General features: G+C 46.0%; 1 protein-coding gene across 2 annotated transcripts; it reads right to left on the bottom strand.

Annotated features, from left to right (window-relative positions):
* Positions 1-13,289: 13,289 nt before the first annotated feature.
* On the bottom strand, positions 13,290-20,868 carry SLC35B1 (solute carrier family 35 member B1). 2 transcript variants are annotated; one of them, XM_053569225.1, is made up of 9 exons: positions 20,637-20,868; positions 19,929-20,032; positions 19,198-19,328; positions 18,885-18,915; positions 18,153-18,310; positions 16,251-16,377; positions 15,427-15,533; positions 15,084-15,237; positions 13,290-13,480 (listed from the first exon to the last, which is right to left on the bottom strand). In XM_053569225.1, the coding sequence occupies exons 1-9, from the start codon at positions 20,846-20,848 to the stop codon at positions 13,428-13,430; spliced, it is 1,077 nt and encodes a 358-aa protein (XP_053425200.1). In that variant the 5' UTR covers positions 20,849-20,868; the 3' UTR covers positions 13,290-13,427. The 2 variants fall into 2 exon arrangements, with proteins under 2 accessions (XP_053425200.1, XP_053425201.1); XM_053569226.1 differs by having other exon boundaries at positions 19,198-19,303; positions 20,637-20,849.
* Between the last annotated feature and the right edge of the window lie 695 nt (positions 20,869-21,563).

The following is a 21,563-nucleotide window of genomic DNA, read 5'->3' as shown; positions in this document are numbered from 1 at the left end:
AACTTCTCTATTCCCTTGACACCTCACATCAAATCTGTCAGGAATTCCTGTATATTCTAGTTTCAGTCTATCTCTTGAACCCATATACTTCTCTCCATCTCTTCTATCCCACTGAAGTTCTAGCCACCATCCTCTTTCACCTAGACCCTAACAGGGTCCTAATCAGTCTTCCTAATTCTCTGCTTGTCCCTCAATCCATTCTTCACTCAGCAACTAGAGCAATCTAATTTAAAACTTAAGATCATGTTGCAGTCTTCCTTAAAATCTTTGAAGGGCTCCACATGGTAATAAGAATAAAATCCAAGCTCGGCGCCTGTAGCACAGTGGTTATGGTGCCAACCACATACACCCAGGGTGGCGGGTTCAAACCCAGCCCAGGCCAGCTAACCAACAATGACAATCAAAACAAAAAATAGCTGGGCGTTGTGGCAGGCACCTGTCCCAGCTACTTGGGAGGCTGAGGCAAGAGAATTGCTTGAGCCCTAGAGTTTGAGGTTACTGTGAGCTGTGATGTAACAGCACTCTATGGAAAGTGAGACTTTATCTCAAAAAAAAAAAAAAAAGAATAAAATCCAAACTTTGTCCAACCAACTGCCAGAGCCTCATCTTCAATTACATCTCACGTGGCATTTTTTTTCCTGTCTTTACTCCAGCCACAATTAGGAAGCTCATTCCCTCCAGGGGCCTTTGTAGTTACCATTCTTTCTGCCTGGAATACTTTTTCCCCTCACTCTTCACATGCCTGGTTCTGCCTCTTCTTTCAGGTGTCTGCTCAGTTGTCACATCCTCAAAGAGCTTTCCTGACTACCCACCATATCCACACAAGGACTTCATTATTTTCTATCACAGAGCTATTTACTTCCCTTATAACACCACCACCAATTTGTAATGTTTTGTGAATTTACCTTCCTATTATGGATCTCCCTACTAGATTGTCAGATGTGTGGGGACACAGACTTGTCTGTTTGGCTGTGCATTATGTCCCATCATCCAGCACAGCGCTGACATGCAGAGGGTGCTCTGTACATATTGACTGAATGAATGAATGAATGTAACATAAAGCCCTAATCCACCTCACCTGGATTGTCAGAGAAGACCTGAGCAAGTGTTGGAAGCATGGATGGAAGGTTGATAGGCAAAGTGGGTGTAGAAGGGGCATGGGGGGTGGGGGGGGTGGGAAATAGCCCAGACAGATTAAGATCCTAAGGCCAGAGAGGGCACAGACTTTTTGAGAAACTCTACGAAAATGAGTGTGGCTGGAAGACAGAAGAGTGGGAGGGCTGCATGAGGGGGGTCAGGGTAGGAGGGTGGTAGACAAAGCTGACCAGCATTTCTCTCCTGGATCCAAACCACAGGACTGAGAACAGGGGACAGGTTAATTCCCCGAAGAGCAGTCAGTGTGCTCTTGGTGGGAGAAGGGGAAATGATGCTGAGGCCAAGAATGGAAACCCCTGCTCTTAGTTTTCCTTCTGCTTCTCTGGGTGCTCCTTCTTTGTCTCTTTCATGAGCTCTTTTATAGCCATCCCTTGAATATCGGCTTTCCTTGGATTCCTGTCAGTTCCTCTCCTCTTCACACTGTCCTCACTTGCCCTGAATCGCTCATTCACAGGATTGAATCCTTGAGAATGCTCTGCTGCCATCCATCTGCTAAAGAATATTCCTAATCTCTCTTGAGCCAAGCCTTTCTCGAGCCCCAGACTTATCTACCTGATATCTTCAAACAGATGTCCATGTCATAGGCACCTAATATTCAGCAGATCTAAAACGTGCCTCTCTTCCAGCATTCTCTGTCTCACCAAGCAGCTTAGGCCAGAGAACTTGGAAGTACCCTGACTCCTCCAGCCTGCATCTAATTCGTCACCAAGTTCTGACAATTCATACTTCAGTTACATCCCAGGTCTGCCTACTTCCTTCTATCTCCACTGACATTTCCCCAGTTCCCCCCAGGTCACAATAGCCTCCTCAACAGTCTCCCAACCTCTGTTTTTTCTCCTTCCTGTTCATTTTCTATTCTGCAGTCAGAGTGAGCTTTCTAAAATGCCAATGGGTTGGCCAGGGGTGGTGGCTCAGATCTGTAATCGTAGCACTCTGGGAGGCTGAGGCAGGTGGATTGCTTGAGCTCAGGAGTTCGGGAGCAGCCTGAACAAGAACAAGACCCTGTCTCTACTAAAAATAGAAAAACTAGCCAGGCATTGTGGTGGGCACCTGTAGTCCCAACTACGTGGGAGGCTGAGGTAAAAGGATCACTTGAGCCCAGGAGTTTAAGGTTGCTATGAGCTATGATGACACCACTGCACTCTACCCAGGGTGATAGAGTGAGACTCTGTCTCAAAAAATAATAACAGGCTTGGCGCCCGTAGCACAGTGGTTATGGCGCCAGCCACATATACACTGAGGCTGGCAGGTTTGAACCCAGCCTGAGCCAGCTAAACAACGACAACTGCAACAATAACAACAAAAAATAGCCAGGTGTTGTGGCAGACACCTGTAGTCCCAGCTGCTTGGGAGGCTGAAGCAAGAGAATCGCTTAAGCCCAAGAATTTGAGGTTGCTGTGAACTGTGATGCCACAGTACTCTACTGAGCGTGACATGGTGAGACTGTCTCCAAATAATAAAAATAAAAATAAAATAAAATAGGGCGGTGCCTGTGGCTCAGTCGGTAGGGTGCTGGCCCCATATACCGAGGGTGGCGGGTTCAAACCCGGCCCCAGCCAAACTGCAGCCAAAAAATAGCCCGGCGTTGTGGTGGGCACCTGTAGTCCCAGCTACTCGGGAGGCTGAGGCAAGAGAATCGCTTAAGCCCAGGAGTTGGAGGTTGCTGTGAGCTGTATGAGGCCATGGCACTCTACCGAGGGCTATAAAGTGAGACTGTCTCTACAAAAAAAATAAAATAAAATAACATGCCAGTCTGATCAAGTCACTTCTTTGCATACAACCCTTCAATGGCTCCCCAGTACCCTCAGGAAAATAGAGTCCAAACTCCTAAATAGAGGTGGCAGGCTCTTGATCAGTGACTTGTGCTTTTGTAGCTAGGTGCTGTCTCACCCTCCCCACCCCACTTGGCAACGCGATTTCCAGTCATGCACAGAACTACTTTCAATTCCCTGAGCCAACCCGTTCTCTTTTCGCACATGCTGTTCCCTCGCCCCAGAACAGTCTTCTTTGCACCTTTCCCTGCCCCCACCCTCCTTCCCCTTGTTAATTCTCAGCTGATTCTTCGGGCTTCAGTTTATCCATCTGTTCCTCCAGGAAGCTGTGCAAATATCTCACAGCCCTGAGCTAGGTCCTCCCAAATTTACCCTCCTACTGCACCCTGCCATACTGTGACCTGGTGTGTGGTTGCCTGACTCTCCGCGCCCCCCCAGCTTCTCACTAAACCATAGGAGCCTTGGGCATGGGATTTTCTTTTCTTTTTCCCTATTGTATTTCCAGCACCAAGCAGCATTCCTAGCATGTAATAGGTATTCAGCTAATGCTTATGAAATGAATAAATGAACGGATGAGTCAAAGAAACATTCCTTTCAAGAACGTGGTTCCTAGAGTTTCAGGCACAGAAGCCAGCCTCCAGCAGCTTCCTCTTCCTGCATCTTGTTTGGCCACAGGATGATGAGCAGCCTGTGATAACCCGGAGCACCCAGCCAAAAGGCTCCTTGACTCAGACCTTCTGCTGAGAGCCCAGTCTTCCCTTAAAAGGCCACCTTATCGGAAAGTGCCAGCGATGGCATTTATGAGCTCTATTTTTATCTATGTTGGAAAGCCTCAATGTTAATTCCCAAGCCAAAGACATTAAACTCAAGAACGTGGATGAGCAAGGAAGCATCTTCTGATGCCTTTGAGTCACAGCTTTGTTTTTCTGTGGCAAGGGCCTTGGTTCTTCCCCATTACTGGGCCCTTGTTTAAAAGGACTGGCTGACTCTAAAAAGCTTTTGATCTCACATTCGTTAAAATTAGATCCTGCAGCCTTTAATGGTCTGTGCAATGGTGTCATCTTCCCTAGGATTCTCTTAACTCTGCTGGGTCGCTTAGCACAACACAGAGCAGATTGCCAAAGATCTCCCAGTTTATTCAAACTGGCTTCCTACCCCCATTCCCAAGTGGAAATTAATCTTGGAGGATGGAAGAAAGGAGGCAGAGTGGCCAGTGGGAAGGGCTTCCAACAAGCCTGGCCAGACAGATAATTGGACAGAAGCTACAAAAATGAGGAGAGTAACCCAGCAGGGCCAGTGAGCAAGTTGAGGGCCTCTGCCAGGGAAAGGATTCACTGTTAGAACCACAGACAGTGATAGCAGGAGGGAGTGGAGGAAAGAGAGAGAGGAGAGAGAAGGGAAGGAAGTGTGGAGAGAGGAAAAAAGATAGTGAAGGACCAGAGAAAGGGAGGAGTGGTGGAAGGGGGAAGCAGCAAGTCAGGAAGAGATCATAGATGTTTTTTGGAGAATGGGAAGAGAGAGGGAGCCTGCATTTTCTCTTTAATCTAAGTGGGGAAAATTGGAGAGAAAGGACTTTAGAGAGTCAGATGGTGGCCCTAGACACATGGTCAGTCACACCCTCGGATGTGACTAGAAATGCAGATATGTAGATTAGAAATGACTCCTGGGAAAGATGTCAAGGAATGTTCCCACTCCCTAATTCCAGGTACCAACCTTGCCACCATACCTACGCCTGGGAATTTAAGAAAGATAGGTTTTGTCAGAGCATGCTGGAACCCAGGAGACATGAGCCACTGCTGATTCACTTTCCCTCTTCCCTTAGCAAAAGGGACCTGAAGCAATTCAAGGTTCATGCCCTGCTGTCTACTCCTCCCTCCTCACTTCCCCATCCTAGAAATATACACCCGCATCCAGAAACATAGCTCCTTCCATCCCTTTGCCACTGTCAGCCACTCTGGGACAGGAAACAGAGTTTAGAGTCTGGGCTGAGTCAGCACTGCCTGTGGGAGAGCTTGCTTCCTGGAAAGCCTGGCTTTAAAACTTCTGGCTGCCCAAGTGCTGGGTAGGCACCGTGGAGACTGGGGGTGGCTTTAGCTTTCAAGTACCTCTCATCAGAGAGAGAATCATGGGACTGAAATTTCTACAGTCCAGCCTAAAGAGTGACCCCAACCCACTGAGGCTGCCCCTACACCCTCTACTCTGTCCCGTTTGGAAAAGTCACATTTTCCAAGCCTCACAACAGATTTCAGGGCCAAAATGGAGGCTCTGATCCTTGAATGATCTAGTTATTTCTCCTGAAAAATCAGATAAAATATATTCTGTAAGTCTTGGTGTTTTACTTTCCAAAGATATGTCCTTATGCACTGAGGCAGCAAAAATTCATATGAGTTACTCCATGTGGGCTTGGGACAGCATCCTCTGTTGAAGAAAAGACCGCGTGCCACTAGCAGAAATCAGCAGCTTACTCTTATGGTCAAGAGTCTGCTCTGGGGTGGCACCTGTGGCTCAGTGGGTAGGGTGCTGGCCCCATACACCGAGGGTGGTGAGTTCAAACTCGGCCCCAGCTAAACTGCAACAAAAAAATAAAGCTGGGTGTTGTGGTGGGCACCTGTAGTCCCAGCTACTCAGGAGGCTGAGGCAAGAGAATCGCCTGAACCCAGGAGTTGGAGGTTGCTGTGAGCAGTGTGACACCACGGCACTCTACCGAGGGCAATAAAGTGAGACTCTGTCTCTACAAAAAAGAAAACAAACAAAAAAAGAGTCTGCTCTGCTTCTAGGGGCCATGCTGAGAAGGCTAAGCCACCCCCACCCTTCTCTTAAGCTTGGGAGTTTTGATCTCTCATAAATCTCCTTCCCCAATGCAAGGTAAAGGGTTATTTGGATTATTTCATTTTGGAAAAGCAAGAAAAGCTTTTGCTTTTCGACCCACACAACTGCTTGCTATGCAGTGGGCACTCTAGTGGGTAGGTGGTGGGTGGCAGCAGCTGCCAAGCACCTTCCCCTGAGGATGCATCACTGGTGCCAAAAACCTATATAAGCTCTTTCTGATCTCTGTGCCAGCAACTACAGGTCCTGAAAGGAAGCCACCCTGGGCTCTGCATTCTTCTCCCCCTCATCCTCCAGGAATGAGGAGGGACAGCTGGGGAGCCCAGTGAGAAAGGAGCTGATGATTCTTAGACATATTTTCTTGCTGTCATACCTGCTAACATGGCAACTCACACTCACATGCACACACTAGCAGTCGGCAATAAAGTCAGCCTTTCTTGTTCCATCTGTCCCACACCCAGCGCAGCAGCAATAAGAACTTTCATCAGCAAATTGTTGCTCCCAAGGCCGGGTCAGTGGCTCACACCTGTAATCCTAGCACTCTGGTAGGCCGAGGCAGGTGGATTTGAGCTCAGGAGTTCAAGGGAGACTGAGCCACAGCAAAGACCCCCATCTCTAAAAATAGCCAGGCGCTGTGGTGGGCACTTGCAGTCTCAGCTACTGAGGAGGCTGAGGCAATAGGATTGCTTGACCACAGGAGTTTGAGGTTGCAGTGAGCTATGATGCCTCAATGTTCTACCAAGGGTGACAAAGTAAGACTTTGGCTCAATAAATAAATAAATAAACGTTGCGCACAAGTTGTCTCTTCCTCTCTTTCTCTTTTCCTCTCTTCCACAAACATTTATTAAACACTTATCATGTGCCAGTCACTGTGTTAGAGGCTATAGATACAAAGATACAGTTGTGGGGGAGGAGAAAATACAAATAAATATTAATACTGATCAGATGCAACACAATGATATAAATGCTGTAATATGGTAGATGGCAAACGGGTAGCCCAAGACCAAATCTGACCTGCAAGTATGTTTAAACAGGCAAAGAATTCAGAAATTTGGGAGAGTTCATAGAAGTCAGAATTTCCACCTTCTCTTGAAATAACACATTTGGGAGGAGGTGAAAAAGCATGGCATCCTTTAGCTGAGACATGCACTCTCAGTTTTTCAGACTACACCCAATCCCCTTCCTATTGACTTAGGTTAGCATGCTTTGTTCATCCAATGACTTGTGCAGGTGTTAAGTTTAGGACGCTTAAAATGAAAAGCCATCAGAGCACCCAAAGAAGGAACCATCAGCTCTACTTCAGGGAGGCAGATCAATTAACATTGAACTAAGTCAAAGTACTTTGTTTATGCATTTACCTGCTTATTGCCCCCTCTCGCCTACACCATGGTGAGAATCATAGGGGAAGGGCTCTAGACAGCCTTCTCCACAGTATCTCCAGCACATCTTGTGCGTGGTCAGTCTCAAGACATATTTGTGAAAAATGTTGAATGAATGGAGTTGCTACAAGTGCCAAATGGAAAAGGGAATTCCAAGCAGAAGGAACTTTGGGCACAAAAGCATGACAGTAAATAGCATACAGGCAAACTACAAATAGTTCCTGGTGAATGGGGGTTCTGGAAGTGTGAGGTGGGTAGGATCACGTAGGGTGTAAGACACAAGAGTTGAAGCAGAGAAAACAGATCTCAGAGGGATCCTGACAGGCTTTTTATGCCAAATGAAGAAGGTAACTGTAGATAGAATCTTGGGAGTGATTTAAGGAGTGGAGTGACAAGATCAGATTCTTATTGCACAGAAATAGCTCTGGCAGGTGGCAGGGTGGGAGAAGTGAGCTCCAGAGGAAAGACAGAAGCAGCAACTTGAACCCTCAATTCAACGCTCCCCTTCCCCTTTGAAGTCCCTGAAACTTGCCTGGGGATCTATTTTAAGAGAAGGATGCCCCCTGCTGACTAAGTCTGGGTTTGCACCTTCCTTGGGCCATCAGGGAAATTATAAAATTTTTGGCCCTGAAAAAAAGCATCTGGAAAAAAAGCATCTGTGCTCAGAACTGCAAGTCGTGATGTATCTGAGAGTACCTTCCTTTTCCTAGGAAGAGAGGGGACCATGAGAACATCTGTGTTAATATTTTATGCCACAGTGTTTGCAGATAAAATACAGAACAGCTAAATTTGAATCCAGGACATATTAATACTAAAAAATTATGTTATTTATCTGAAATTCACATTTAGGCAGGCATCCTATATTTTTATTTGTTAAATATGACATCCCTACATAGTGTGTGGAGAGGCTAAGAGAAAACTAGAAATGAAATTGGACAGCTTATTCTCTGTGGGTATCTCTGCAACCTTAACCTCATCCCTCCATCGAAACAGAGCTGGAGACGATGCTTTCCCTTATTTTGTAGTAGTCCCAGTTCCATAACTCTATTTAGAAAATCACATTTAATTAATTGAGTCCCATGATTGTGGTGGATCCTGTGTACAGATCTCTTTGTGAATCTAAAGAGAGCTGTGGACCCTTTTTACAGAAAAATGAACCTACCAACTTGACCTCTTTCTCCTTCTTTCTCTTTCTCATGAACACGCACATGCCTGTATGCATACACACACACACCCTTACACACATTTCTACACAAAATTTCAGCGAGTCCCCAGCCTTCACATAACAGTAACACATTCCCTGCAGTGCTGTAGTCTGTATGTGGCAGTTCTAGGATCCTGAGTAGGAGGAAATGGCGTCTGGTCAGAACTTAAGCTAAAACATGGTGCTTCTGTTAGCTCTTGCCACCCACACACCATGACAAAACTCATAAGTGGGCAGGAAGAAACATCCCTCTCCTTGAACCACTTCCCTCTTCCACCTCTCCCAGAAATCACAGGGGGTCAGACACATTTAGACAAAAACCTACCACCAGCTCTTGCAGACTGGTGCTTCAGCTGAAAGGAAGTGGAAGACACTGAATAAAGCCAATCTTTGTTCCAGCCCCTTTGTTCCTCTTCCCACTTTTTCTTTTTTTTTTTTTTTAGGCTGTGTCTCATTTGGTCACCCTTGGTAGAGTGCTGTTGCATCACAGCTCACAGCAACCTCAAACTCAAGGGATCCTCTTGCTTCAGCTTCCGAAGTAGCTGGGACTACAGGCACCTGCCACAATGCCCGGCTATTTTTTTCAAGATGGGGCCTTACTCTGGCTCAGGCTGGTCTTGAACCTGTGAGCTTAGGCAACCCACCCACCTCAGCCTCCCAAGTGCTGGGATAACAGGCGTGAGCTGCCATACCCGGCCCCTCTTCCCACTTTTCCCACCAATGGCAGGCATAGCCCACAGGCTCCCACTCTGCAGACCATGCCTGTGAGAAACCGACTTGCACCCATTGGTAACAATATTCTTGATGCTGAAGGGGCTGGGTGATTAAAGCCCTGGTCTGAATCTGGTAGGGGCAGATCTCATCAGGCATGCCCAGAGTTCCCCTTTTGCAGACCTTTCTAGAAAACCTTCTAAGCCTCAACAGCTTGCTGTTCTCTAAGCCCTATGGAGGAAAGGCAGAAGCAGCCAAGGCCAAGTAGACATTGGTTTGGGCCTTTCTTAGAATGTTATAAAACTACAGAAATTCTCATTGTGGTTTGGTTCCATCTCTCTTAGCACGCTCATGTGACATTCCAGCTGCACTGGATTACGTGTAGAACACAGCCCCCAAATTGACTAAGAAGTATCAGGCAACAATCATAGTGGTATACCCAAAAACGTATGAGTGACGTTTTATGTTGGCCATTTTCTATTAAAAAATTAATTTTTTTTTTTTGAGACAGAGTTTCACTATGTCACCCTCGGTAGAGTGCTGTAGCGTCATAACTCACAGCAACCTCAAACTCTTGGGCTTAAGCAATTCTCTTGCCTCAGCCTCCCAAGTAGCTGGGACTACAGGTGCCTGCCACAATGCCTGGCTATAATTGATCTTATTAATACAGTGTATGATTTCCTATTATAATTTCTTTGGAAGAAGGGTTTTCTAATCTGGTAGATAGAAATATTTTGGGTTGAAATGTCCTTAGAAAATACCGCAACAGTGATTTTAGAATTTCTTAAAATGTCCTATTTGAAAAAACTCAAAGCATACCCATGTCAGCCCCCTCCCCCCAAAAAAATTGTTTGGACATTCTACCGGGAATTTCCACAAAATCCAAACAGCTGGGAATCACTGGCTTAGCTCGCTGAGGGTTAGAGCTTCCTGACCCCTGACAGTTAGAAGCAAGATGGAAGGTTCACCTCTGAATGCTGCCCTCCCACAGAGTTGTGCGACCTTCAACTGATACATTTTGGTGAGCTTTTGGCTCCTTACTCCAAATATGGGAAGACTGATTTCAGGCCTAACCTCCTCCCAGGTGTGTTCTAAGGACAAAATGCCATGTACTAAAGGGCTCTGGGGGAGAAGCAGCTCTATAAATACATGAGATTACTGTTCTGAATGACAGCTGGTGTGTTTTTGGTGAGAAGGGATGAATGATCCCACAGAGACTCAGGACAATTTCTCTGCCAGGGCATCTGGGGGAAATGACCAGCAATACTCATAAAACGTGCAAACTGTTCTACTGACAAGCAGGGCCAGATGGCAGAAGCAACAGGCCTCAGAGGAGCTCCACTTTCTTCTTTCAGAGAGTACGTAGGGAATCTTGAATTCTAGTTCACATCTCAGAAACGTACCTTGGGATCTACTGCAGGTCACCTAACCTCCCCTCACGGAGGTCTTTCCATCTCTAAAAAGTGCAAATATTTGCTCAGTCCCTCTTTTCAAAAGGGTTTTACAGGGCTCTGAGAAAACATGTAATCCATTCCTAAATACCTCACTTGATAATTATCCAGTTAACAGTTAATTCCTGTCACTTTAAGTTCTTTTTAAAACATTTAACTCCTAAAAACTAGAAAAAGAAATTTAAAGTTAATATTAAAAAAAATCTAACTCCAGAATAACTTTCCCTGCGAGTGTACCCCAAATCACATTTGTAGATCACTCCCCTTACTGTAGACAGAGGCACACAGGAAACGAAAAATCTCTTTACCGTGGACCAAAATAGACATAAGCACAATACACCCAACACTGAAAACAGTATCTGAGATTTGCATGCTCGTTCCCTCCCTTCTGCACATAGCTGAGAATTAACAGCAGCTGAAAGTCCTTTGATCTTCAGAAACCTGAGGTATCAAGGCCGCCCAGGGTTAGTGCTCAACACTTCTGTTCAAACTTGTCTGCGATTTCACATTTATCAGCCCTATTATAAGCTAACAGTGTCCCGACTTTAGTCAAATTTGGCACTCTCAGTTCTTGTGATCCCGATCCTGCAGGTAAGTATACCTGCGCCACCCTGAACAGGCTGGCAGTTTCTTAAACATAAAAGCTGCTCTCCTGCCACATGTTCTCAACGGAACTGACCAAGGCAGGCGCACGGGGTGAAAGAGAGAGCAGTCAGGCAGCTTAAAACCCTTTTCCTGCTCGGCAGTGGAGTCAAAACTTCATCTCTTCCTATTACTTTCATCTTCCCACGCTCTCCAGGTCAAGCCTCACCTTGCCCAGACACAGTCCCTTTGTTGTTATCCCTGCATTTCTGAGATGCGATGATTTGTTTTCACATCTCTGTATGAGACCGTGACCTCCCCCAAGAAGATAAATACAAGTCCTACTTAACATTGAACTTCCAACATTTTCTCAGAGTGTGGCACCCAGAAGAAATAAATGTTAGACGAAGGGACAGGGGACTGAACAAATACACCAGAACTGGGCTCCCAGTCCACCACCGGTAGGATAGGCTTGCTCCGTAAGCCATTTCTCTAGTACCAGGTGACAGCCATGCTGAGCTGATGAAAACCCCGTCTTGCTCATGGTGACTAGTACTAGCAATGAAAACAGCTAACTGGGAATGACAAGGCTAAGAGGTGGAGGGAATGGGTCTGATAGCCAGGAAAATGTCTCTTCTTAAAACAAGCCCAGGGCAGCGCCTGTGGCTCAACAGAGTAGGGCACCAGCCCCATATGCCAGAGGTGGCAGGTTCAAACTCGGCCCTGGCAGAACTGCAACAAAAAAACAGCCAGGCGTTGTGGCAGGTGCCTGTAGTCCCAGCTACTTGGGAGGCTGAGGCAAGAAAATAGTTTAAGCCCAGGAGTTGGAGTTGCTGTGAGCTGTGATGCCACAGCACTCTACCAAGGGCAATAAAGTGAAACTCTGTCTCTGCCAAAAAAAAAAAAAAAAAAGCCCAGATGATTGCTTGCAGGTCCCTGGTTCTGGGAACACACTCTAACCACCCAACAAATCTGCAGAAGACTATAAATCTAGTAGGGAAGAAGCTAACTGATGCAATTTTCAGAATAAAAAAAGAGAAGGGAAACAAGGGTGGAGAAAGGAAGTTTGGCCAGATGTACTTAAAGCCTCTTCTCTTGAAGGAGTTCAAAATGAGGGGGCCTTGGGAGCAGGGCTACAGTGATGCCTGGACCCCTAGAGAGCGAGATGAGTGCAAGTGAGGCATAGCTTGAAAGGCTGGGTGAGGGGTGGCAAGGCAACCATGCAGGAAGGAGGCCGGGCTCCCATCTGGAGAGCCAAGGGGCTGGGGCTGCTGAACAGATGGAGGGAAAGTTGCAGCTGGTGGAAATGCACTTTCATGTGTAAAGTTTGGTCCTTGGAGGATTGCGATTTCCAACTCTGAAGGCAGCAGTGAGCAGGTGGCTCTGCTCCATGCCCCGCCTTTTCCCCCAGTTGCCACCCAGACAACTCGACAGCAGCAGTGCCAGGACTCAGCCACTGTGCCTTCCACTAGCATCCCTTTCAACAAGCAGAAACTGGCATGGTGACACTTTGGCACAGCCGGATGGCAGAGGACTGCAATGCTTTAGCAGCTGAAGAAGGCAGGGGAATAGGAGGGATTAATCCAGCCTCACCAGGAAGGGACCAGGAAGACTGAGAATAAATGGAAAGATAGAGGGAGAGGATCAGGAAAAATACATGCACACTTTCCAAAGCTGCTCCTGTTACATGCACTGGGTCTCCACTCTAGTCTTGGTCGAGCTTTGGCTAAAGAGGCAGTAGGGAAAGGAAAAAACAAAGCAGACTCACAGGCTCAGGGCTTTTTACCCCAACTTCAAGAAACATTTAAGGACAGAACATATCTTCAGTTTTTTTGTAAAATATTTGCCCATCAGAGCTTTAAGAAATAGTGAGTTTTATATTCTCTGGCTCTGACCAACAGCCACCTGCCTTAGCATATGCAGAGCTTCACTAGCTGGAATAGAGGCTGTTAATACAAAATATAACCTCCCTCTAATGCTCAAGCTCTTGGGGGAATCATCCATGCAATCGTGTTACCTCCACCTGAGAGCAGCAGCTTGGGTGCTGAGCAGCAAGCTCTGCCTCTCCCTTTTCTCTATGTGCCACAGAATGCGCTCCAGGGCACCAAGAACAAAAGCCACCAACATTACCTTGTTAAAATCCAAGTGTTTTTTTTTTTTTTTTAAGAATATGTAATTTTGCTTCCTTTCCTTTTTCTTTTTTTTTCTCTTTTTGTTTTTTTGTTTATTTGTTTTTTAAAAAAGACTGGAACTCAGATCCTTATTCCTAATAAGTCCCTTTTTCCCAAGAGATGTCATTGTTTGAGATAACTTAAATATTCTTGACATGGAGGTGGTTTCTCTCTTCCTAGTGGGATGTCTTCTTGGCTCCTTTCCCAAATTTGGCATCAAGACCAAGACCTATGAAAAGGGAGAAAATGAGCTTAACTTTGTGGAGGGAAATGAAACCTATCAATGATGGGAGGGTATGGGGGTAGTCAGTCTTGGTTCTCCAAAACTGGAGCTTTAAATTAAAATAAACTTCAGAACATTGGTTTTATATGTCCTCAGAGACAATACAATGGCATTGAATGAAAAAATCACCAAGGTACTGTTTATCTCACACACACACACACACAAACACATACATGTACAAAGGGAGTACCAAAAAAGGAAGAAAATGGTTCTAATTGTAATATTCAAGTCACATTTGACTTCTGCAATTACAAGAGATACATGATATGACTGGACGGGGTGGCTCACGCCTGTAATCCTAACACTCTGGGAGGCGGAGGTGAGTGTATTACTTGAGCTTAGGAATTTGAGACCAGCCTGAGCAAGTACAGGACCCTGTTTCTACTAAAAATAGAAAAAAAAAAAAAAAAAAAAAAAAAAGCCTGAGGCAAGATGATTGCTTGAGCCCAAGAGTTTGAAGTTGCTGTGAGCTATCATGATGCCATGGCACTCTACCCAGGGCCACAGACTGAGATTCTGTCTCAGAAAAAAAAAAAAAAAAAGAGAGATACATGATACAATATACAACATAACAAACGTTACTGGTGTGTGTGTATGTGTGTACATATGTATGTTTATTTTTAATTTTTTTTTTTTTTTTTTTTTGTAGAGACAGAGTTTCACTTTATGGCCCTTGGTAGAGTGCCATGGCATCATACAGCTCACAGCAACCTATAACTCCTGGGCTTAAGTGATTCTCTTGGCCCAGCCTCCCGAGTAGCTGGGACTACAGGCGCCCGCCACAACGCCCGGCTATTTTTTGGTTGCAGTTCAGCCGGGGCCGGGTTTGAACCCGCCACCCTCTGTATATGGGGCCGGCGCCTTACTGACTGAGCCACAGGCGTCGCCCTTTAATTTTATTTTTTAAGATAGAGTCTCACTTTGTTGCCCGTGGACACAGTGCCAGGTGGTCACAGCTCACAACAACCTCAAACTCTGGGCTCAAGTGATCCTCTTGCCTGGACCTCCCGAGTAGCTGGGACAACAGGCAGCCACTGAAAGCCTGGCTAGTTTTTCTATTTTTAGTACAGACGGGGGTTTCTGCTCTTGCTCAGGCTGGTCTTAAACTCCTAAATTCAAGCAATCTACCTCCCTCAGCCTCCCAAAGTGCTAGGATTATAGGTGTGAGCCACCACACCTCGCCATTATCAGTATATATATTGAATATTACAATTTTAATGCAATTTTTTCCTTCCTTAAAATGTATATACTTTTTTTGGTACCCTCTGTATACATAAAAATAGAGCAAGACAAAGAAATGTGTTGTCAAAATTTCCAAGCTCTTTCTTGCTCATCTATAGCAGTGTAAGTTGGTAGGGAATAAGTATAATAATTCTGTACTGGGCCTGGGGAAATCCAAGTCTTTGGAAGGAAACCGCTAAAAAGAAATGTGTATTAGGAAGGCTGCATTAGAAATAATGCTTCCTTTTCTCTTTCAAAAGTGTTCTCTGACATAACTACACCAAGCTCTGTGTGGCCCAGAGAGACACCTGCTCTGAATGGAACTTACCCAGGAACACAAGCACAGTGCCCACCCACTGCATGGGGCTGATGGGGTTGGCAAAGAGGATCACAGAGGCCAAGATGGTAAAGAACTTTCGAGTTGTGGTGATGATGGAGCAGGTCAGGGGACCAAAATATACAACTGTCATGAAGATGAAGCTCTACAGAAAGACAGAGAAAGGTGCAGTCAGGCTGGTTTTCAGGTATCTGTCATGAGGTTAAAGTCTGTAACAGACACCAGGGCTAATCTTGTCAACCCCCTTCTTCCAGCTAGGCTGGTAGTTTTTTTTTTTTTTTAGTGAACCAGCTGCCACAACGGGAAGCCAAACCATCCCTTCTCAAGCACTCACCTGACCCAGGGCACTAGTCAGGCCAAAGAGCAGGATGTTATAGATGATGGAAGGGAACCTCTCAGCAAAACTCAAGAACTCCCAGAGCTCCCCAGTGAACAGGATTCCTGAGAAGGAATGTCAAAAGATGAATGGCATGTCTGTGTGCCCATACCTCCCCCCAACACTCCTGCACATGGCCTGTTAATATAGTAAAGGAAGGCAGAGGCTGGAAAGATAGAGGCGGGAAAGGATCTGAGTGGGTTTGTATTCTCATCCTTCTCTTTTTTTCTCTGAGAAACTAAAGACTCAGTTTTGTGAGAAAGGCTTGAAAGTTAATGAATTACTTCTACCAAAGGGATTAAAAGCAGAAATCCTCAGATGTCATGGAGGTGCTAGCCCATACATCTCTCGCTCAAGGTCATCTCCAGCCAGTAGCAGCTCCTCCATTAACCCTGTGTGTTGTATGAAAAGCACTTTCTACATGGGCCCAGATCTGTTACGAAGTTATGACTTCAAAACAAACACATTCATGTTTGAGCTGTAGTCAGTGGTGTATGAAGTAAGTCTCTTTCCTGTGAGTGAGCTCTATACCTGTGTCTCCTTTCTTTCCCGAGAGGGAAGGTTCCCAGGTATCCCTGTGTATTTTACACCTGTGTCTTTCCATGATATCTGACACAGGTCTGTTAGTAACAGTACCAAGCAAATCCTGTCAGTGCAAGTTTTTCCCGGAAGGTTTCACAAACGCTTGGACAGAAGGACAACTGACAGCTATAAGGATCAACTGGCTGAGGGCAGTGTGCCTTCTGGTGATACATGGAAAAAGCAGCAGAACTGCTCCTTACCAGCTCCCAGCAGCAATGTTGACCAAAGGTTGATGTTCAACATCATGTGGTTGGAGCCTGTTTGGTAATGAGCCCGCATATGGTCCTGGGAAACACCTGTCAGTCCGTCCAGGGTCAGAGACAACAGCTGGGAAAGAATAGGAGTGGCCTGCTGTGAGGTAGCAAACAGGGCCCCTTCCTAACCCAGAACACAGGGAGTCTCATTCTCAGGCTTCTCAGAAAGCTGCTGCCTCAGCTTAGCGCCTATAGCTCAAGCCGCTAAGGCACCAGCAACATACACCAGAGCTGGCGGGTTCGAATCCAGCCCAGGCCTGACAAACAACAATGACAACTACAACCAAAAAATAGCCGGGTGCTGTGGTGGGCACCTGTAGTCCCAGGAGGGACTTGGGAGGCTGAGGCAAGAGAATCACTTAAGGCCAGGAGTTGGAGGTTGCTGTGAGCTGTGATGCCACAGCACTCTACCCAGGGCAACAGCTTGAGGCTCTGTCTCAAAAAAAAAAAAAAGAAAAAAAGAAAGCTGTTGCCTCAAGATGGAATCATTTGGTCACTGATAGAGGGTAGGGAGACACCATGTTAGCTCCCTGCTTCTCCCAGGCATTGGGCTGACAGGCTAACTGAGCTACATAATGATTCTGTAATCAAAGTAGGGCAGGAAGCTTTGAACAGGCTGTAGTGAGCCACACACATTTTTCCATTAAAGCTGGGGGGGTTGGGGGGGATTGCAGTGGCGTACGCCTATAATCCTAGTACTCTAGGAAGCCAAGGTGAGTGGATTGCTTTAGACCAGCCTAAAAAAGAGCGAGACCCCATCTCTTAAAAAAAAAAAAAAAAAAGGGTGTTATGGTGGGTACCTGTAGTCCCAGCTACTGGGGAGGCTGCAGCAAGATCACTTGAGTTCAAGAGTTTGAAGTTGCTAGCTCAGCCCCTGTAGCTCAGCAGCTAGGGTGCCAGCCACATACACCGGAGCTGGCAGGTTTGAACCCAGCCCAGGCCTGCCAAACAACAATGACAACTACAACCAAAAAACAGCCAGGCATTGTGGCGGGCACCTGTAGTCCCAGCTACTTGGGAGGCTGAGGCAAGATAATCGCTTAAGCCCAAGAGTTTGAGGTTGCTGTGAGCTGTGATGCCACAGCATTCTACCCAGGGGGACATAGTGAGTCTCAAAAAAAAAAAAAAAAGACTTTGAGGTTGCTGTGAGCTATGACACCACGACACTCTACTGAGGGCAACAAAGTGAGACTCTTGTCTGAAAAAAAAGTAAATAAAAATTTAAAAAAATTAAGTGGGAAAGAGGAAAGATAGTCCCAGTCCAGGTTAGTTTCCTAGCATGGGAGTAGTGTTTCAGAAACTAAATTCTGGACTACTTGGATTGGAATCCTGACTGCCACTTAAACAGTCATGTGACTATGAGCAAGTGACTTGACCTCTTTGTGCTAGTTTCTTCACCTGTGAAATGGAGATAATAATACCCATGTCATGGGATCATGGCTGTAAAAAATTAGTCAAATAATACATACAACACTTGGAAAAGTGCCTAACACATAAGCAATAGCTACACCTATATTTTTTTTAACTCTGGCTTGGTGATTTCTTAGAAAGTCACAATGAGAGACAAACTACTTTATCTTAGATCTCTGGGACCACACACCAGGATTTAGATACAGGCCTCGGAATTATTTCTTCCCCCAAAGGAGAGCTGAGCTGTAGTTAAAGTATTTTGGTTTTCCACTATGGCCTCAGCAGAGCCAGGGGCCTTGCAGCAAAGACCAGAAAATGGAGGCAAGGAGCACCACAATCTCCCTCAAGACATATAACTGGCCTTCTGCCTGCCTAGGTGGGGCTGGCCTTTGGCTAAGTTTGTTGAAAAAGGCTGCTTTCCCTAACAGGATCACATACCAGGAGCAGCTCTCCATATCCAACTGTATGTTCTTCCACACCAACTACCTTCTTGGGTTTGTACATGAAAAGGGCTACTCCAGCCACAATTAGCAACACACACAGGTACTTGGCCAGTGGGTATTTCTTCTTCAAGAGGGTTACCCCAAGGAGCATGACTACAGGGAAAAAACAGAGTAGAAAATTAGGTACCCATAGGTATTAATGACCCCAATACCCTCTCCCAGAAAGCAAGGAAAGACTCAGGGAGAAAAAATGTCTGAGAAGGAAGGTCCATAAAGGACAAGAGAACAAAAGTAGGGTGCCAGGCTGGTACCTAGATAAAGATGATTGGGCAACAGGGTTAAGTAGAATAAGGCAGGAAAAAAAGTAGAGAACAAAGGTCAAAGGTCCAGGAAGGAACAGGATAAGGGTGGGGACCAGTGAGAAAGGATAAAAGGCTGACATAAAGAAATGGATGATAAAAAAAAAAAATTGATGATCAAAATGGGATTTAGGGTGTTTTATGACTAGGTCCATCTTTTATTCCCATTAAGGATTACCAGCCTATGCACACCATAAGAAGTGACAAAGACAACAGGATCAACAGGGGCAAGGGCTGGAATATAAAGCCCTTGGAGATAGTTATGATGGGATGATAAACCCCAGAGGGACACAAACCTCTAGTAGAAGAGAGAGAGCTTACCGCAGGAAAAGTGAAGACAGAAGAGGGAGACCATCTTCTTTGCTTACCTGGAATTGGCTTGCAGGATTTACCAAGGACCTGAAATTAAATTTGGTAAATATTTCTGAGCATCCATGATGCCCAGGTATGGTGCTAAGTACTGTGCTAAGATAAGTAAGTGAAGTGTAGGGCCTATACCTTAGCTTTAGAAAGCAGCCCTATCATGGCCCAACCCACTACCACTAAACCCCAGATCTATGATTCAAAAACACTCTGAATTTCTGATATATCCTCTCCCAGGATTCACAAACCTAAGGGAAGAACCTTTAGTCCTTTTCAAATAATTTCTGAGCCAACCCTCATCCCACCCTGAGGTTTCACCTGAGTTGGGTAGTTGACAAACTGTAGTGCTGAGTTGCTGGAGACCATGGCACCCAGATAGGAGATAGAACAGGCAGCATAGAGCCAGCTCCGAGTACGATCCACCCTGGCAGTGTCAAAAAACTGGATCACTAGGAGAAGACAAAAACAAAAACAAAAACAAAAACATACAAGAGAAACCTGGTGGGGCTAGTATGGACCACTAAGCAAAGATGAAGCCAGATGAAAAGAACTTGTCTATCAAATAAAATACAAGCTATTTTTGTCCTCTTAGACTGAAAAATCTCTGAAAATTATTCAACTTTCCAATTCCAGATAAGCCTAACATAAGACCACATGCAGGGTGGAGGTGGGGACCTCAATCAGTTCAAAGGACAAGTTAGCCCTGCTGCTGTCCCCAGGGAACAAAGAGAGAAAGCTCAAAGTATGCTTGAAGTTGACACATGAAGGAAAGTTAAAAGGAAAGGAAAATTGTTTTAAGTATTTTCAATGGGGATTGTGAACACAGAAGACCCATTCTCTACACATTTCTCACTCAGAAATTGGTATAATTTAAAAAAATGTTATTTCACCCCATTTCAAAGTCATTAGTTACGCAGACTGCATGGAGAGGCTGTGTGAGTACTAAAGGAGGAGGAGACTGTATACTTTAAGCTTGAATCAACCCTAATGCCCAGGACATGGGGGTGTGGGGGAGTGTATATGCAAAAAATTATTATCTAGGTACTCACAGATCTTGGCAAACACAGCATTGATCACACATTGGATGAAGACCAAAGTTAAGGCAAAGGTGAACGTCTCCTGCTTGGCTCCTTCTCCATACTTTCCTCTTGTTCTAAGAATAAAATGCAGGAGTAAGAGAGAGAGAGAAATTAGGATATTTCATTCATTGTTGTCTACTATGTCCACAGCCACTGAAAGCTTGAAAATTATCTTGCCTCTTTGGATGTCGTAAGAGTTTGTATGGACCATTAAGCTGATTTAAAACAGGGGCTGGTACTGAATCTAGAAACTACCTGTAAAGGATAGAGGTAGAGGAAACATGAAAAACTAGTTGGTGAAATGAGCCACCCCAGGCAGAAGATATTTGGGTTATAGCAGCGAGGATAAGAGTAAAAATACAGGTTGTCTGCAAGCGTCTGGAATTTCTACGACTTAGGGCTGTCTGTGGGTAGAAGGCCAGGTCCTTAGAACCAACGGAAGAGGGGGTGGCGGGGAACAGCTAAGAGAAGTAAAACGACCAGGTCCCGAGAATCCAGAGGCCAACTCTGGCATTTTGGAATTCTGGACAAAGTAGCAGGTTGCTGGAAGGCCAAGAGAGCCAAGCGGGATGACAAAAGAAAGCCCATGGCCAGGGGCAGAAGACCCAAGAAACGTCCCACAGGCTGGGAAGAGAAGACTGGATGTGGGGCTGCGTTCCCGCCTTGGGGGTCGCTCACATCTTTTCCTGCAGGATCCCATAGTAGAAATAGCATACAAAGACGCCCACGAAGCAGAGTGGCAGGCGCAGCCGGTCGGGCACCAGGGAGCTGCTAGAGGCCATGAGACGACCAGATGAGCCGACTGGAGACCCGCTCACAGCCGGCAACGGTAGCGGCGGCCCAGGGGACAGCTCCAGGCGGACATCGCCAACCGGCGGCAGGGGCCTCATAGGAGATGCATGCGACCGCAGCTCAGCAAAGCCCAGCAGTCATTGCCAGAAGTGCCAGCTCAGGGCTACCGAGGAGGAAATTCCTCAGAACCCAAAAACCCTTTCTACGAAAGAAAACTCACACTGGGACGTTGGCTTGATCCCAGGGGGTCAGAAGAACTAGCTGTCTTAAGAGTAATGCCTTGCCCTAAAGATTTTTCTAACAGGCAACTCTAAGGGCAACTGCATCCCGGAGCTCGACGGGGTGGCCTAGGAGATGCTCCGGCGTAAGGTGATGACGTAAAAGGATGTGGAAGTCACCAATTGGCTGCATTGTCCGAAGACAGGCAGGTGGGCGGGAAAGGAGGTGGTACGACAGCAAGGCAAACCAAATAGTCTATTCTCTGCCGGCGGCCAGGCTTCCGCTGGGTCCTAACGCCAAGAAACTTCTTCTGGAGCCTCGGCGCCCTCTAGCTGCTGCCTGGCATCAGCAACTCTACCTACTCTACCAGAAGAGCATTGGAGGCCTCCTGGCTTTTGATAGCAGTCCTCCACCCGCACATCACTAGGCTTTCAAGGGAGTGAGCGGCACAGCAAGCGCTTGCAAGGTCACTTGAAAGCAGGGTAACTTTCATGTGTCACCTACTTCTGAGCCATAATTTTTCCAGTCTGTAAACTAGGGATAATTAGTAATAGACACTCTGTTGTTCCCTGTTTTGAGGATCAAATAAATGAG

This window comes from Nycticebus coucang, chromosome 18, assembly GCF_027406575.1.
Source record: "Nycticebus coucang isolate mNycCou1 chromosome 18, mNycCou1.pri, whole genome shotgun sequence".
Lineage (NCBI taxonomy): Eukaryota > Metazoa > Chordata > Mammalia > Primates > Lorisidae > Nycticebus > Nycticebus coucang.
Note: the sequence above shows the minus strand (reverse complement) of the source record. Positions and strands in the feature narration are given on the sequence as shown.